General features: G+C 51.0%; 9 protein-coding genes across 9 annotated transcripts; 3 read left to right on the forward strand and 6 right to left on the reverse strand.

The window, feature by feature from the left end:
* Window positions 1-133: 133 nt before the first annotated feature.
* On the forward strand, window positions 134-910 carry N7509_005765 (uncharacterized protein; the record flags this gene model as incomplete). The annotated part of the gene is made up of 1 exon (XM_056630402.1): window positions 134-910. The coding sequence occupies one exon, from the start codon at window positions 134-136 to the stop codon at window positions 908-910; it is 777 nt and encodes a 258-aa protein (XP_056489704.1).
* Window positions 911-1,177: 267 nt separating this feature from the next.
* N7509_005766 (FMN-dependent alpha-hydroxy acid dehydrogenase) lies at window positions 1,178-2,771 on the reverse strand (the record flags this gene model as incomplete). The annotated part of the gene is made up of 3 exons (XM_056630403.1): window positions 1,178-1,341; window positions 1,393-2,583; window positions 2,645-2,771. 3 exons carry the CDS (start codon window positions 2,769-2,771, stop codon window positions 1,178-1,180), a joined length of 1,482 nt encoding a protein of 493 aa, XP_056489705.1.
* A 599-nt stretch (window positions 2,772-3,370) lies between these two features.
* On the reverse strand, window positions 3,371-4,540 carry N7509_005767 (ankyrin repeat domain-containing protein; the record flags this gene model as incomplete). The annotated part of the gene is made up of 1 exon (XM_056630404.1): window positions 3,371-4,540. The coding sequence occupies one exon, from the start codon at window positions 4,538-4,540 to the stop codon at window positions 3,371-3,373; it is 1,170 nt and encodes a 389-aa protein (XP_056489706.1).
* Window positions 4,541-5,471: 931 nt separating this feature from the next.
* On the reverse strand, window positions 5,472-6,600 carry N7509_005768 (pyridoxal 5'-phosphate synthase subunit PdxS; the record flags this gene model as incomplete). The annotated part of the gene is made up of 4 exons (XM_056630405.1): window positions 5,472-5,787; window positions 5,840-6,102; window positions 6,229-6,411; window positions 6,496-6,600. The coding sequence occupies 4 exons, from the start codon at window positions 6,598-6,600 to the stop codon at window positions 5,472-5,474; spliced, it is 867 nt and encodes a 288-aa protein (XP_056489707.1).
* A 929-nt stretch (window positions 6,601-7,529) lies between these two features.
* N7509_005769 (translocon subunit SEC61) lies at window positions 7,530-9,266 on the reverse strand (the record flags this gene model as incomplete). Its single annotated transcript, XM_056630406.1, has 5 exons — window positions 7,530-7,611; window positions 7,672-8,747; window positions 8,811-8,978; window positions 9,055-9,155; window positions 9,257-9,266. The coding sequence occupies 5 exons, from the start codon at window positions 9,264-9,266 to the stop codon at window positions 7,530-7,532; spliced, it is 1,437 nt and encodes a 478-aa protein (XP_056489708.1).
* A 690-nt stretch (window positions 9,267-9,956) lies between these two features.
* N7509_005770 (uncharacterized protein) lies at window positions 9,957-11,351 on the reverse strand (the record flags this gene model as incomplete). The annotated part of the gene is made up of 1 exon (XM_056630407.1): window positions 9,957-11,351. The coding sequence occupies one exon, from the start codon at window positions 11,349-11,351 to the stop codon at window positions 9,957-9,959; it is 1,395 nt and encodes a 464-aa protein (XP_056489709.1).
* Window positions 11,352-12,014: 663 nt separating this feature from the next.
* N7509_005771 (putative cyclin) lies at window positions 12,015-13,006 on the forward strand (the record flags this gene model as incomplete). The annotated part of the gene is made up of 2 exons (XM_056630408.1): window positions 12,015-12,290; window positions 12,356-13,006. The coding sequence occupies 2 exons, from the start codon at window positions 12,015-12,017 to the stop codon at window positions 13,004-13,006; spliced, it is 927 nt and encodes a 308-aa protein (XP_056489710.1).
* Window positions 13,007-13,503: 497 nt separating this feature from the next.
* On the forward strand, window positions 13,504-14,701 carry N7509_005772 (ATG3/ATG10 family protein; the record flags this gene model as incomplete). The annotated part of the gene is made up of 2 exons (XM_056630409.1): window positions 13,504-14,054; window positions 14,167-14,701. The coding sequence occupies 2 exons, from the start codon at window positions 13,504-13,506 to the stop codon at window positions 14,699-14,701; spliced, it is 1,086 nt and encodes a 361-aa protein (XP_056489711.1).
* A 1,515-nt stretch (window positions 14,702-16,216) lies between these two features.
* N7509_005773 (putative cell wall protein) lies at window positions 16,217-16,963 on the reverse strand (the record flags this gene model as incomplete). Its single annotated transcript, XM_056630410.1, has 2 exons — window positions 16,217-16,813; window positions 16,877-16,963. The coding sequence occupies 2 exons, from the start codon at window positions 16,961-16,963 to the stop codon at window positions 16,217-16,219; spliced, it is 684 nt and encodes a 227-aa protein (XP_056489712.1).
* Between the last annotated feature and the right edge of the window lie 563 nt (window positions 16,964-17,526).

Consider the following 17,526-nt stretch of genomic DNA (forward strand, 5'->3'; position numbering starts at 1 on the left):
GGTGTCCATCACGGTGCAAAGAAAACTTCCGGCTCACTCCATTTCAGTTACCGCTGATATCATCTACTCGCATCTCGACAACGAACAAGCGTCACTACGAACCACAACATAGCAATATAGCAAAACCATCAAGATGTCAGGCGAGCACCCCAGTGAGTCCAATGGCGTGAGCCCATGGCCAATCTCGCCGGACTTTTGCCCATACAAGCCATTCCCAACACTCTCCGATCTCGTTCGACTCGATCAAATCCCTCGATTCCCACAGCTCAACCCTCAGGAAACGAAAATGTACCAGGAGCGGGCAACCGTGCTCTGGAACTTGATCAACCACAGCCAAGAGGGCACCGAGCCCTACATTTATGCCTTCACAGAGCTTCTGGGACTATCGCTTCTGCTCTGGGAGGGGATTAAGCAGTTTCAGAAATACGAGTACGGAGTTTGGGTGCGGGCCAGAAAGCACGAATCGGAGGAGAAAAGGCTGCACGAGCTGGGCATTCAGAGGGAGAAAGACTATGGCATTTCTATGCGCAAGCTCGAACATGAACTCCTCGACTTTCCGAAGGATTTTAGACTACAGGTGGACGCTTTTCAACTCTATCTCCCCGCTGGCATGACTGAAAGTCAGGCCGACCGCTGGATCATCGAGACACGACTGAAGTATGGAAATGCTATTAAAGAGAAGAAGGCTAGCCAACAGTTGCTAGACAGGGTGGCTATGGCAAGGGTTCATCGCCAGAAAGCGGGAAAAGCTTTGACACCGGATGAGTTGAAGGATTACGAGTCGAAGATGAAGAAGGGGAATGATGGGTACAGTCATGCAGTCACGACCCTTTTCAACTTGAGGATGAAGAGCGAGGAAAACAGTATGAAAGGAGGAATTCTTTGCAGCAAGCAGATCTGGTTCGGCTAGAAGGTGTCTGAAAGTCTGTCCAACTTGAACCTGCCTCACTGATCTAGGCCTCTACCTTATGTGAAGTAGTTTTTCCAGAATACCACCTGAGTGTTTATCCTTATCAAATCTATCTAGGTTATCCAGAAAGATTTCCAATTACACACAGAAGTATCAATTTTTACATTATCCAGATGCCAGGGCGTAGTGGCTCCCATAAAACCAAAATTCATGTACACTCTGCTTCTCGCAGCAACCCAACCCCAACCCCCCTCAACGACATAGTATCTAAAGCTTGTTGGATCGTCTCATTGAGTCCTTGATAGTAACATCATAATTCGAAGGCAATAAATGATCTAAGCCAGCCGTATTGATGTAAGATGGGCTCGCATCGTGGAACAAATCCGTCATACCCACCAGCTGAGTAGCCGTCTCGATTTCCTCTTTGATCACTACATCGAAGTTAGCATCCGACCAAATTTCCTAAGTCATATCATACTCACAGCTCACAGCATGCTCAACACCATCCTGCCCATAATTGAGAGCATATGCAAACGATCTACCCAGACCCACGGCAGATGCACCGAGACAAATTGCCTTGACGATATCCGAGCCGCGACGGAACCCTCCATCCACAAGGACCTTCATTTTGCCGAATACTTCAGGGCAATATCGGTGGATTTCCAGAAGAACAAGGATTGTCGGGGGTGTGGTGTCTGCGGCCCGTCCTCCGTGGTTGCTGATCACAATGCCATCGAACCCAGCTCTCATTGCTAGACGAGCATCTTCAGCCCGCTGAACGCCCTTGAGTACTATAGGGAGCTTCGAGATACTCCGTAACCAGCGCAGATCATCCCAATTTAGAGTTGAATCGATGAAGGAACTGTTGGCTTTCGCTAGACCGGCACTCTTCTTCTTCCCTGTCGGGCTGTTGTTATTGTCCTTAGCTACATTAATCCACTGGGTACCTTCATCAAGCTTGATTCGCTCATCTGCCTCGCGCTTCGACATAACCGGTAAATCGGCGGTTACAAATAGAGCTTTCACTTTGCCGGTTTTCTCGGCTAGGCGGACGAGCGCTTCTGTCTTGGATCGATCTCTATTGATATAGAGCTGGTAGAAAGCCTGGGTAGGGGTTTGATCAAGAATCTCGGCAAGAGAATAGGAAGCCATTGTTGAAATGCAGTGAATGATTCCTGACGAGGCAGCTCCTCTCGCGAGAGGCAGTTCGCCTTCTTCGTGGCTCATCTTGGCTGCACCAACAGGAGCGACGAAGACTGGAATGTCAAGCTTGCACCCGAAAAGACTTGACTGGGTTTTTACTCTCGAAACATCTCGCATGATTGCCGGCCGTAGCCAAATACGCCGGAAGAAATCGCGATTCTCGTCTCTCGTGAAGCAGTCATTGGCGGCTCCGCTATGATACGCCCATGATTTGGGACTGAAGGTATTTTTGGCCACGGCCTCGAAATCATCCAGGTTTATGATGTCGTCGAGTGGGGGATTTTGATAGACTTGAGATTTAGAGATCGTCGTTGTCGACTTGGGTGGTTCATTCTGCCCACGCCATTCTTCCGTGATGGTTGTCGTATCTAGGCTCCCAACAATACTATCGTCGATATCTTTGATCAATGAAGGCGAGTGCGCACTATTGTATTTCTGAGATGCATCGCGGCCAGCGAAATGATAAATAACTTTGAGGGTCAGTTAGCCGGGGGGTTTTCTAAATGTGGGGATCTGGAAGATTGGTAGTACTTTCGGCACCACCAGGGTGATCCCGGGCAAATTTGGTCACGTCGTAAACTTTCCCATTCACCACGATCCAGATATCGTTCTCATGAGCATGGTTCGCAATCTCTTGTGTCGAGATCAGCTTGGCCATTATAACTGCGGCTGAAATGGCCCGGCAGTAAGTGGTCAAGAGTATGAGGAATACGTTGTTGCTGATTTGAGGACGGGGGGTGATTAGTGTTTAAGTATCCCTTGATTGGCTTGGGGGGAAACGTGGTTGGAGTGGCCCGAGCGCACCTGAATGAGTGTCTACCAGTGAGCGTAAAGCATATACTATACTAATATGTGAGCGTCAAGAGAGATTCGCTTGAAATTTACAATCTGTTTGATTGGAGTATTTTGCCTCATCTCGGTAGCCCTTTCAGAACTACCAACTACGACACCCGATGACTGTCAGTAAGACAGATCGCAATTTCGAGCAGCAAGTATCTATGCCACCTTACCCTCGACCAAATCGAATGCAAAATAGTACTGATACTTGGATACTTACTGGTGTAGACAATATGGAAATTTATTGAACTGAGTAAATCAGAGAATGGAGCAGAGCCATCCCGAAAAACTAGGGAATTCGGAAACGGATCCCGGAATCAATTCCGATAATAGGAATCTAATGCCTGAGAGGGCTGCCCGTATATCAGAAAGAATATTAGAAAGTTCAGATACCCAATAGATATGAATATTTCCATCCAGTTAGTCCTCGGGAACTTCATCCTCCTCATCCTCATCCTCAAGCACCTCATCGTCGATTGAAGCAAAACAACAGATGGAACGACGACGATACGTCCCATCTCTATCTTCCTCCTCCCAATCCATTTTATCATCCCCAGAGAGCGCAAAGAGAGTTGCACCACGAAGCCTTAACAATCTGGCAATATCTTCGTAGCCTTTCATTTCAGCCACGTATAACCCGACATGTCCCTGCTCCGCAACATTCAATCCCTCATCTATAAGAAACTCAACCAAACCACAATCATTCCGCAGAGCCGCGAGTTTCAGCACAGCCCTTTGAGACCGAACGTCAAGCTTTATTAACGCAGAAATGATATCTCGACGCTGATCCTCCACAGCACGATATAAATTCGACAAATCGTATCGCTGCGGATCAGCCCCAGAATCGAGCAGTAATTTGACCATCTCGAGACTTCCGCCCCGGACCGCCGTGAATAATGGAGGTAAATCCTGCTTCGGTCCCGGTCCCCGAGGTGGCCTTGATTCCCAGCCGATTCTATTTTTGGGCGGTGGATATACGCGACCACGACCGCGGTAGAAATTAGGCTCTGCGCCGAATTGCAGTAGAAGATTAACGATATCAACCCGGTCTCGTTGAATAGCTAGTATTAAGGCGTGTTGGAGATTCTCAATTACCGAAATACAATATCCGCGCGAGGAGAGAGGGTGGGCGTAAATGTCTTCCCAGTAGGAATCTTTGCATTCTGAACTTGAATGTTCATTCCGTCTTCGCCCTTCGAGGGTGTAGCATAAGTTGTATGAGGAGAAATATGAGTCTTCTTCTTCTTCACTTTCACTTTCACTTTCATCTTTCGATTGGCGATTCTCGGCCTTCCTGAGGCGTTTCGCAATTCTATTTTCTCGATAGAGGTCATTGGGAAGGCAGTGAGGTCGAGCACGGGCGACATTCAAGCCTTCTAACAGATGTTGAACATTGCGAGGGAGATGATGCTCAACCGCGAAGAATAATGCAAATGCATGGAGATATTGGGCATTGAAGAATGGTAGGACTTGATGAAGTTCTCGATATAAGCGGCGATTTGTTCGAATCAACGCATTAATGTGACTCTCCTGCGAAAGACAAGATGCAATCATCAATAAAATCTCAGTGGGTAATTCAGAAAGACCCATTGTCATTAGCGGTAACAGCCCGCCAGCCAGCCGGAATATTGGGATCTTCTCTCCAACTCTCACAGGCGTAGGTGAGTCAACAACCTCACCCACCTGCACAATGCTTGTGGCCCCATAAACATAAATTACCACAGCATTGTATCGGTATGTACAATACACCTTCCTAACGCGGGAAAAGAGAGGCCTAGAGTAGAAGACCCCACTAACTCACGGGTAGACTCGGTACGGAGGTTTAGTCAATCCCGATTGGGCATTCTGGAAGAAGTGTGCGGAAGCGAAGCTGGACCTTAGCCCCCAGTGATCAATCGATTAGTACCCCAATGAGCATTTGGAGGGGGAAGAGAGGGGGCCGGGGAACGACTTGCTCTCTCCAGAGCGTTCGGTGATCGGTGGTTCGGAGCGGAGAGCCTATCAGATTTGGGATCGGATGGACTGCCGGTGATCTGCCAATTTCCCCGTAGCGTAGAGTAGGGTCTAACTATCATTTTGGACTCTGCATGTCGTGTGACTTTGGATGTTAACGTATTGGGGCGGGCGATTGGTTCATGGTTTCGAGGATATGGGTTCAGAAGGGGCGATGGTTACTGGGGACATGGTTCGAGATGCTTTTTGGTGGCGGGGGAAGTCTAGATCGGGGTTTGTGGCGACTGGCTAGTTGGACTACATCGATGAACTACCAGTACTCTTTTTTCCTTTTTTTGATAATTCCATATATACCAGGTGTTGACAATTACTGTATATCGCCAGGATAGAGAAAAACAATCTAGAATTTTGTGTATCCGTCATGCAAATAGCTATCATAGACATCGGCTCATGGCTCATGTACAAAAGAAATTTTGAATGTGCCCTCCAAAAAACATCGAAGGCGAAAAGGAAAAAAAAGAAACAGAGACAAGGCAAGTTTATCAACACACAATCTCAATAAACAAATTTACCAGCCACGACCAGCGAGCTTGTCACCAGCAGGCATCTGCGACACATTAATGCCAACAATAGCCTCACCCAGACCCTCAGAAACCTGAGCGAGAACCTTGGGGTCCTTGAAGTGGGTAGTAGCCTGGACAATAGCCTTGGCACGAGCCTTGGGGTCACCAGACTTGAAGATACCAGAGCCAACGAAGACACCATCGCAGCCCAGCTGCATCATGAGCGCCGCATCGGCGGGAGTCGCAACACCACCAGCGGCAAAGTTGACAACGGGCAGACGGCCCTTCTCAGCACACTCACGGACAAGCTCGTAGGGGGGCCTCGATCTCACGGGCGAAAGCGCGCAGCTCGGGCTCGGGGTCCGCGCTGGACTGAAGAATGCCACGGGCACGGGCAATCTGGGCATTCACGGTGCGCATGTGCTTCACGGCCTCGACGACGTCGCCGGTGCCGGCCTCGCCCTTGGTGCGGATCATGGCGGCGCCCTCGGAGATGCGGCGCAGGGCCTCGCCGAGGTTGCGGCAGCCGCAGACGAAGGGGACCTTGAAGGGGGACTTGGTGACGTGGTAGACGTCGTCGGCCGGGGTCAGGACTTCGGACTCATCAATGTAGTCGACGCCAATGGACTCGAGGATCTAGAAGGAGGGTGGAATGGTTAGCTTTGGATTTTCTTTATACCCCGCGCTTTGGAGTGCTTCTTATCCGCCACCTCCGGGAATTTCTTTCTCTTTCATATAGTTCTGAGCATTGGTGAAACGTACCTGGCACTCAACGAAGTGACCAATGCGAGCCTTGGCCATGACGGGAATGGTAACGGCGGCCATGATCTCCTTGATCATACCGGGGTCGGACATGCGCGCAACGCCACCCTCGACACGAATATCGGCGGGGACACGCTCGAGAGCCATGACGGCGGCAGCACCAGCCTCTTCAGCAATGCGAGCCTATGGAGAGAGAAGGATATGTCAGTAAAGAGAATTGAGCGCAACTGACAATTGGCGACAGAGAGCGAGTTATTGTAAACCTACCTGCTCAGCGTTAACCACATCCATGATTACGCCACCCTTGAGCATCTGCGCAAGGCCGGCCTTGACGAGGAAGTCATTGCCGGAGGAACCGTTCTGTTGAGTCATTGTGAAGAAAGAGGTGGAATTGGGAATCAAGATAGAACGAAAAAAGACGAGAAGGGAAAGAGGGATTGAGGGGATTAAGAAGAAAAGGAAGAAGAGTGAGTCAAAACGATAAGTAAGTTCCAAAGTTCCCCGCCAACGCTGCACCCAAAAGGTCGCCTCAGGCTCGGCGGGGCTGCCCCTCGCGATTTAAGCTCGTGCAGCGAGTTACCCGAGGAGACTGTGTATGGTACTGTACTGTCACAGTACTAGTACTAGTACTAGTATATATTACATACTCCATCTAGAATGCTCATGATAGGTATACTACTGTACTATATTGCTACTAACTAGTATACAGGAAAATGTGGTCGGCTGATCATGATCTCCTATACTAACTACAAGAGGAAAGACACTCCCTTAGCTGCACTGAATACTAACTATACCTACAGCACTCGGACGAGAAAATTACCCACGTAACTCTCTCCCTCACCATTAGACTTTTGCCGCGCCGATTCCACTCACCGAGGGCAATTCCGCCGGAACTTGTTGGGCTTGGCTACTCTTGGTACTTTCAAGTTACTACTACTAGTACTCTCTACTCTCTGCTCTCTACTCTACCAAGGCCACTTCATTTTGATCGATCACAAGAAATTGATTTGGTTTTTCATCAGTAAAATATGGTTACAGGCCCCCCTCTACAAGGGCACTTCAACTATTTCTCAGCGGGACTGTCAAACTAGTAGTAAAGAGAAAACTAGTCCCCGTTCCCACGCCATGACATCTGCACACCAATTCATTCTCCCAGGGATTGTATAAAAGAATAGCGGCAATTAAAAGAAAAAAGAGAAATTTGGGACAGAACTAAACGGAGAAAGGCAAAAGATTCAAAAAGGGGAAAAAAGAATCTTTCGTCATGCTGCTCGTGAAATTTGGAGAACAGTCTCGTTAATTTAGCTGCCGGGGACCAGGCCCTTGAGGCCGGCACCGATGTCACCCTCACGGGCGGCAATTTCAAAGTATCCGTAGATGATGCTAAGTCAAATGTTAGTACATGTTTAAAGATGAAGGGGGGGGGAAGAATAGTCAACTTACGTCACGGCAAGCAGGATACCAGTACCGCTGCCAAGAGCACCGAGAAGATCGGACGCAACGGACAGACCACCAATGCAGGCACCACCGAAGGCGGCAGCAGTGGGGATAACACGCTTGAGCTCCTTGTACATGCTCTGCTCACGGTGGCCGGACATGACGAGACCCTGGTCCTTCAGCTGCTTGGCAACGTCACGGGGAGCGGAGCCGGAGACCTCAATCCAGGTCTTGGAGAAGAGCGCACAGGCAACGAGCATGAAAGCAATGTAGACAGCAGTGTGAATGGGGTCGAGGAGAGCCTCCTTGAAGTTCAGAGGAGGGGACATGTAGTAGGCAATACCCGAGGAAGCGAAAAGCTGGGCAGAACCCTCACGGGGCTCCCAGACTCCGAGAAGCTTGACAAGGAGGTTGTCAGAGAAGCGGGAGTACAGCATCTGGGAGATCAGGAAGATGTTGGAGGACAGAGCTGACTGGAGCATGATGGGCATGTTGGAGGTGTAGAACAGGCGGACGGGGTAAGAGCCGCGCATGCCACGCTGGCGGGCGGACTTGACGGGGATCTCGACGCGGAAGCCCTGCAGGTAGATAACAGCGGCGAAGACGACGAGGGTAGCCAGAAGGTTCATGACGTTGGGGAGGTTCTGGCGGTAGAAAGCCTCGTACAGAGCACGCTGCTTGTCGGGCCAGGTGAGGAGCAGGTGGAACAGGGCAATGATGGCACCCTCGAATTCGGGGCCACGGCCGGTGTTGATGGTGGTAGGGGAGAAAGCCTTCCAGACGATCGACTCGCAGATGTTGGTGGCAATGAACAGCGAGATACCGCTGCCCAGGCCGTAACCCTTCTGCAGGAGCTCATCGAGCAGAATGACGACGAGACCGGCGACAACCAGCTGGACGATGAGCAGAACACAGATACCGGCACCAAGATCACTGGGCTGGCCGTAGAGACCAGTCAGGACGTACACACAGGCCTGGCCGAAGGACAGGATGATGGCGAACAGCTTCTGGGCGGTCTGGTAGAGCTCGCGGTCGGTCTTGAGGTCAAGGTTGACGTCGATGAGGTGGGTACCGGCAAGGAGCTGGAGAAGTGACGGTCAGTTTCAATGCTCTCGGCTCGTGACAAACCAATTGATATCACCTACCTGGAAGACCATGCCGGAGGAGATGATAGGGGTGATACCCAATTCCATCAGAGTACCACGGTTACTGGCCAGCATCATACGGAGCCAGTACAGGGGGTCCGAGGTGTCGGAAGAGACGATACCATAGAGAGGCATCTGGCTCATGACCAGGAAGATAAGCAGAGTCAACTATACACGAAGATTGAGGTCAGCATTGAAAACGGATCACGAAACACGGTCGATTCTCGAAGTTGGAGCAACGTACACCCGTCCACATCAGCTTCTGGTTGAAGGGCACCTTGGTCTCAGGCGCCGCCACCTCCGGAAGGAGGGGCGTGAAGGGCTTGATCAAGTCAAGGAAGCGAACTAATCATGGTTGTCAGTATTGGCGAGTCCATTGAGGGTGATCCGAGGGACGATGAGTTGCGACGATCGATCGCGTGCTGGCAGGGTGGGAAGAAACTCACGGCCGCTCATTGTGACAGTCTTCCCTCCAATCCGTCGTTAAAGAAATAGAGGAAGCTGGAATTGGAAGCCAGCTAAAGGAGTGGAATGGGGAAGATGAAAAGGAAAGGAAAAGGAGGATGGGGAGGTCGGAGGGAGATGGGGGGGGGAGAAGGAAAGCCACAGAAAGAGAAGAGGTTCGCTGGCCACTTTTCGCTTCGCGCTAATTCAACTAAGGCCACTTGGCCACCACTCTGGACTAGCAGACCACCAGTACTATGCACTTCTCTCCCCTTTTAATTCCCCTTCCATTGACTCACCCTGAAGAGAAATAGCGTCAAACAGTTGGAAGATTTAAAATGACTCAATTATTTTTTATTACTTTGAGATATTTCTACTACTTTCGAGATGCTCTCCTAAGCTGTGGGTGTGTACCCCAGGGTAGCACCCCCCGAGCTTATCCCCACACTACCTTAACACAGGGTCTACCTTACCGTCTACTCGTACCTATCGTATCAAGCTCTATATTCAGCACACCATTCTGAAGAACCCTTTATTATTGCCCAGGACTCACGGGCTATTCTATCTGAAGATTCGGAATATTCGTAGTGAAAAATAAAAGATCAGAAGAAGAAGATCATACTCCCGCTATTCTATAGAGACACCAGGTCGTTGCGAGTGATCTTCACCCAAGAGGTTTATCCAAATTTATCCGAGCCTCGCTCAAGGACCAACAAGACCAATGCAGTCATCAATCACCAATTCAAGTTCGCCCAATCGAGTCTTCAGCCCTCGGTTCTCATCCTTGAGAATACCCATAACACTCCAGGCCTCGGAAGCGGGTACACCATGACAGTTGCCACATTGGTTTGGGTTGCCGGTGTTGCCGACAAAAGAGCTTCCCAAACGCGTCGAAGCAATGCCCTTGATCACACGGTCGTAAGCTGACGACCGCGCCGGGTTGGGTGTGCTTGTGACCTTGACAAGATTCTTCTGGATGGCAGGAGTTGGGGTAGGAGTGGCGGTTGGATTGGACAGAACAACCTGGGACAGGTTGGGAGATGGCGCGGTAAGTGTCGATGTAGGGGACTCAATGCCCTCCTTGTGTGAGAAGACGCTGTCGGCCACACTCTCGTCACCGGACTCGAAGCCAGAGTCGCTGGTCAAGGTGCCATGGCTTGCACGCTTGCCACCGCGATGGGGAGTCTGGAGGACGAGGGATGGAATCTCCTCGTCAGGAGGAATCGCACGCATCGTACGACTGCGACTACGGCTCTCCTCCTGATGGCGCATGTGCCTTTCTTGTTCCAGTTCCTCGGCCATGGCCTTCATGGCTTTCTCCTGGTCGAGGACCTTGGCCGCCATTCCATCGAGCTGCATCCTTAAATGGTCAGCTCGTGCCCGAGTTTCCTCGAGCTCCTCTTGCTTCTGGTTCTTCGCGGCTAAGGCTTGGTGCATCGCAAAGGTCCTTTCCTTGTAGGCTTCTTGCATCTCTCGCAAGACGGTGCTAGCCTGTTCTCGGAGGATGTCGAGTGCATCTTCGTTATCGAGATCGGAGTTGGGCAGCGATAGGGCTGCATCGATATCGAGATTGAGGAATTCGTCGTCGGCAGGAGCTGGAGGGAGCGGTTTCTCCTCTGCTTGTTTTCGGAGGCCGAAGAATGTAAAGCCCGAGTTTGATCGGTTGTGGGAGGAGCGTAAGGTGGTGAGACGGGGTTTATCCATTTCGTCCGAGTCGGCAAGTCCGTCGGTACTTGTACGTGTAGCGATTCCCAAGTTGACTGGATCTGACCTGCCCTGAAACCAATCCGACAGGACCCTGGCTCTTGCTTCAAGTTTCTTTTTGGGGAATGTATCAGTCCAAGAGAGGGGCGATGGGCCCAAAGAGCGTTTTGACGAGCCGTCGGATGAGGTTGGATCGTAGAGGTCTTCCTCGAAGATAGGGGGTCTTGAGATGTACTCGGTATTGGCACGACGGTGGGAGGGCAGACTGTGGAAACGGTTCTCCGGGGAGGCTAAAGGGATCGACGGTTTTGGGGGCGACGAGGCAACGGTCGTGTGAGGCCCCTGGGAGTCATCGGAATGTAGGGAGATTGAGGAGGAGAGATGGGAGGACATGACGAGGGGGAACTCGTCTTGGGACAGAAACACAGGGCGAGTTTGTAATGCCACGTCGAATCGGGTTGCTGTGGCGTTTGGTGGTGTGTGCAATGTGCAACCTGAAAGGTGGAGGGCGAGTGGACTAGTGGACTCCCTTTGAAGGGTCGAGGTGTGTGAAGTCAGGGAGATTGGGAGATTGGATATGGGATATGGGAGGGAAGATGGAGATGTGTCGAAGATGTTTCAAGGTCCTGTGGCAGCCCTCAAATCTAAATTGTTTTGGTCTAGTTTCTGTTTCTGAGTTTGTTTTATTTTATTCCCCCCCCTGTGCAACGCGTCTGGGCCAAACAAAAGAAAAAGGCTGGGAAGTATGAAATAGCGGTGGCTGGTGGCTTCAACCAAGTTCTCCACCACCAACCACAGCAACAGCAACAGCTCCACCTCTACGGAATCTTCTCTCCAGTCTTCTTTCGACTTCCCTTCTTCAGTGGACTGTGGTGGAATTGCAAATCCACACGACAAAGAGTGGACGACAGGACATTGGCAGTCCTATGAAGATCAAGATCGGAACTAAATACTCCGCGGGTTTCTCCTAATCCGATCCTCATCCGATCCTCATCCGATCCCACGTTACGTGCAAATCTTCCTTCTTACATCCCAACCATCGTCATCGTCATCGTCATGGCACCCCCCAACCCCGGCCTCACCCACCTTTCCAATGCTCTCGCCACCCCAGAGCAGCTTTCGGCTTCTTCCTCGTCCATCGATGGTGTTCCCTCCGACCTGGAAGCTTCAATTCGCTGCGCCGGAACGCAATTAACCCAGGCCGCAGGCGTGCTCTTGCATTTGTCGCAAGATATCATCGCACAGGCAATTGTCATATTTACGCGCTTCTGGCTCGGAGCCGATGGAGGCAGCTTGCGCATTTACTCTGTCAAGGTGAACAAGCTTCCTTCAGTCTTTCTTGACTCATTTCCTTGTCTAAGTGACCTCGCATCTAATCTGAATTCCAACCTCGCCAGGATGTATCAGCCGCTGCTCTCTACCTGACAGCCAAATTATCATTTCAACCCACATCCCCACGCTCCGTTCTCAATGTCTACACACTGCTCCTCTCGCAAGAGGCCTCTCCGCTGTGGTTTGTAAACCCCCACGGGGCGCCCAAGCAGCCGCCCTCCGCAGACAGCTACACCCTTACAGAGGGCGGATACCAGTCTGCGCGCCTGGTTCTACTTCGCATCGAGTCCGTGATTCTCCGTACTCTCAGTTTCGACACTCACGTTGCCCTCCCTCACACTATCGCTCTCACATACCTCCAAACCCTGGGAGTCACCGACTCCGCCGTGTCCCGCCGAACCGTCGAATACCTGAATTCCGCATTGTTTTCTCCCCAACTACTCTACGTCACACATCAGCCGAATGCCCTGGCAGTAGCGGCCATCTATCTTGCGTCGCGAGAACAGGGTTGCAAGCTGGTCGATGGTGAATGGTGGGAGGTATTTGATGTCGATCGGGAAGAGCTTGGATTCCTGGTGGTCGGAATGAAGAGTACGGAAGGGTTTATGCGTGCTGAAACGGAAAAATGGAAGGGTCCTGGAAAGACGATTCCTCTGGTGGTTGAAGAAGTAGATGCGGAGATTGAGCGCAGTCGAATGATGCAGGAAGGTGAATGAGTTGGAAATCTTGAGCTTGGCTTAAAGCTTGGAGTCTTCCGAATTTGGGAACCCGTGGGGCGCCCATTCACACTGAGTTTCAGTAAATAGACTATATAAACCACTGGAGAGCAGACGCTGGCCACTTGGAATGGGAACCTTGGAGAACCCGTGAGGCCGAGTTGATATCGGCCACGGCTGGTCACCTAACCATAGATCTTCCAGTGATCTTCCAGTGGGAGAGATGCCTCATGCATCACCTGCATGGCAGAGAGCGCCACATTATATTTGATGCCACTTTGAACAGCATCAGCGGCATCAGGCTGCTGGAATCAGGTGGGAGTTGGCCGCGACCGATTCGATTTTGGCGGTTGCGATGGGATGAGATGAGCTCACGCGGGGCCGATCATGTGCTCCACCGCTTATCAAGGTTGACCACCCCCACTGTCCCATATCTCACTGCATCTCACTCTCGCATCTACCTCTCTTTTCACACGCTTCAATAGCAAATAGACACAATGAACATCCTACATTCTACTTTATCAACCTGGCGAGATCGCCTCGCCCCCGTCTCTCGAACCTCCACCTTCCGCAATACCGGCCAAATCACCCCAGAGGAGTTCGTGCTTGCGGGCGATTATCTGGTCTACAAGTTCCCCACGTGGTCCTGGGCTGATGCCTCCAGTCCGGCAAAGAGAGTCTCATATCTGCCAGAAGGCAAACAGTTCCTCGTTACCCGCGGTGTCCCTTGCCACCGTCGGTTGAACGATAACTTCGCTGGCGATGCGGGCACCGAAGATGAGCTAGTGAGGGACATGTTATCTGGAGGGGAGGGGGAGGGTGCCACAACTGTGGATGGAGATGATGGCTGGTTGAGGACCGGTGGCGGTCGTGACTCTGCAGCGAACCGGAGCGAACAAGAAGCACGAATCCGGGATGTGCGGACGGTCGATGATTCCGGGAATTTGGGTGATCAAGAAGACGACGATGAGATTCCAGATATGGAAGACGATGACGATGACGAGGAGGCTATTATCCGTGAGCCAGTTGGGCAGTCCGGAACAACACAGTAAGTGATATGCTCTCCCCTCTTCCAGCTGCCTTTAAACCCAGACAGCTCACTTGCTCTCAACTCCTGTGTCACCGGTATCTTCAAGTACTAATAACATCTCACCAACCAGACCACTCCGCACCTACACCCTCTATATCACATACTCCAACTTTTATCGCACACCCCGCCTCTATCTATCAGGCTATCTATCACCATCAGAACCCCTCCCACCACACCTGATGATGGAAGATATCGTCGGCGACTACAAAGACAAGACCGTGACACTAGAAGATTTTCCCTGGTTCGACGGCAGCATAAAGATGGCAACCGTTCACCCCTGCCGCCACGCCTCCGTCATGAAAACCCTGCTCGACCGCGCCGATGCAGCCCTCAAGCTCCGTCGAGAAAAGCTCAAGCAAACGCAATCCCGCGAAGAAGCAAACCGCGTCCTCCAGGCTAGCGGCGGTCTTGAAGGACTGGTGGATGAAACAAAGGGTCTATCACTAGGTGACCAGCAACAGCAAGGCGGGGACGAGTGGGAAGTCCTGCAGGCCGATGAGGAAGAACAAAATGCCATCCGGGTGGATCAGTACTTGGTCGTTTTTCTGAAATTCATCGCCAGCGTGACGCCGGGTATCGAGCACGACTTTACGATGGGGGTATAATGAGATGGAGGGGCTTTTGTTTTCCTTTCTTTCTTCTCTTTTATTTTATTTTCTTTCCTTTTGTTTCTTCATTTAGCAGCCCAATCGACCCTCTGGAGGCCATGTGCCAGCATTTGGGCGGAGGCACAGCAGGGGTTCGGCTAGAGTTGGGCTGTAAGCATGATGGATGGGCCTTTGCGCTAGCCCCAGGTCCTGGATACGTGATAACGCATGATATGACATGATAGGCGTTGATTTGCTGCCACTCAATCTATTCTGGCTTTTTGCCTTTTTTGGCTCTCTTCCTTTCCGAACCTTCAAATAACTTCCACATGAAATACTATCAAAGTGGTAGCTAAATGTAAGCTCTATAACAACCTTGCATACACCAGGACATCCTTTGGAGTGCTTTGCTCTTGTATTCTGCTAGCAGCAATGATTCATCACATCCACCTGGACAGATTGAACTCTTTTCTACAGACCATCAGTAATCCCTAGCGTCCTTTCTCCGCGAGTCAACCATTTAAACCCCCCGACCAGCGGGGAATGCCCTCTCCACCAATGAAAAGAGCACATCACAAGTCTATCAAGTACGTTAGTTTCCATACATAGCTTGGTGTACCTCAGACCCCGGGCCTCTATTTTTCGAAACATTGAATCGTTGCATGGACTTTGAAATGAGAGAATACAGAAAATACCACGAACGAATTTCGAAGAGGATAAGCTAGGCACGACATACCTCACTCTTGTTGCGGAGCCCGTACTCGCCGACAACCTTCAGTTCCGAGCACTACACAGACATAAAAGGAAGCACGCTTCTGATCAGTGACCTTTTAGCAGACAAACCGACTCAAAGCTGAGCAGGAATTAATCTTGCAGTCTTAATTTAATTACTATTAGTTTTCGACTGGGTAGATTTGGCGCTAAAGTTGACTTACGGCGACGGGGACCTTGTAGGTCTGAGTGTTACAATGGACACGACGACACGGCTGGTATTGAAAACATGGTTAGAGCGAAACTAGGTTTCAATAATGTAAATGCAAGATGCAATGTATTCAATTCTGATCGAACTTAGAAATAACAAACAGCAGTAAGTAAATTGTAAACAATGTGTGCAAAGCCGCACGCCCGGACTCCCATTCCATCCCAAGCCAAGCCAATCCCCTCCCCAAGCAAAAGAAAAAAGTAGGACGTTCGATAGTAAACATGGCCCTCATATGTCAGCCCGAGATACAGGTAGATATCTGTTGGTTTTGTTTGTGTGTAAATGCGGCCATCGTCCACAACTATCAAATAAGCAGCAGTGGACGAGCCCATTAAAAAAGGTAAATAAGCGGAAACAAAAGATGACACGGAAGAAGAGATGATCAAAGGTACAAATGATAATCAGATTCCACCGAGGAAATGGCGGAATCATACAGGAAGACATGGAAGAAAGCAGTGAAGAAAACAATGTGCAGCGGAAGATCACTGGGATCTTCAGGTAATCATGGTCAATCAACTCGTTTATCAATGATCACTGCATGTTTGCGGCACCTAGGCGAAGACGCCTAGCATGATGGAGAGGGCGATGGCAAAGGCTGAGCTTGGTACCAGAGCTGAGGCAGAGTTGAACACGGGCTGCGAGGGAGGAGTAGAAGAAGGCACCGGGTAGTTGATCAGAGGGGTCGAGGTGACGGAGACCGGAGTAGGAATGACATAAGCGGCCGGGGTGGTGATGGTAGGAATGTTGATCGGGGTAATATAAGTGGGAGGGATGAAAGAAGGCATATAGGTCTCTGTGGCAGGAGGAGCCTCAACGGCAGGGGTGGTCTGAACGGTGGGAGGAATCACAACGGTAGCCGGGGGAGGGACCTCGACGATCTCAGGGCAAGGGTAAGCGTCGTGCTCGCTGTGGACGCCAGCGCCGTACTTGACGGAAGGACCGTCAGGTTGACCGACTTCGTAGCCAGCGCCTGCATTGTGCACGCTGCTTGCGCCAGGGCCGCAAGGACCGTTGTGCTCGCTGTGGACGCCAGCACCGAACTTCACAGAAGGACCGTCGGGAATACCGACAGTGTATCCGGCTCCGGCATCGTGCTCGCTATGGCCGGTTTCGGGGTCATGGTCACCACCGAGGAGGGGGAGACCAGGCTGTTTGTTGTTAGTTGGTGATGTCCGCTTTGATAGGTAGGTCCATGTGCTGCGGTGACTTACCAGCTGAGGTGCGGAGAAGACGGAGGCGGGGCCAACGGCCAGAAGAAGGCACAGGGCCGAGGAAAGAGTGAAGGTGGTGGAAGGCATTGTTGTGGTGGTGAAGTGAAAGCGTAAAGCTGAAATTGATTTGGGAGTATGAAAGAGTGTTTGTTGGAAGATGAAACGAAGAAGGATTGGGGAGCTGGCTCCGAGAACGAGAGTGAAGAATGAGAGAGAAAGAGTGACTGTTTGAAACTGTGCTGTTGAGTGGATGATGAAAAGAATTATCCAGACCGAAATCAGTGGCCTTTATGTAGGTTCTGAAGAGCCTCTGAGTCTGGCGCATCCGAGGGGCATCGTGGGGAGAGCCAAGGGCCAAGCAGGAACCAAGACGCTGCAAGGCTATGAGCTAGCCCCTGGTGGCTTTTCCTTGGAGGCCGCCACAAGGACGACGATCAGCAAGGTACCAGGGGTACGGCAGTTGCAAATGAAGCAGAGACAGGCGACATGAGAGAGATCAAGGCTTTCCCGTCAAGGGCTGTTCCGATTCGTGGAAATGACTAGTACGTAGTACCAAGAATTGCGGTAGGTATAGCTTCAAGCAAACCATCTTCAAAGCTTATGCACGAGGCTAACGCCCGAGCCATCCAAAATACTGGCTGCACTAGGGG

The sequence above is a fragment of the Penicillium cosmopolitanum genome (assembly GCF_028827165.1).
Source record: "Penicillium cosmopolitanum strain IBT 29677 chromosome Unknown utg000006l:49.0-5199605.0:1.0-5204138.0, whole genome shotgun sequence".
Lineage (NCBI taxonomy): Eukaryota > Fungi > Ascomycota > Eurotiomycetes > Eurotiales > Aspergillaceae > Penicillium > Penicillium cosmopolitanum.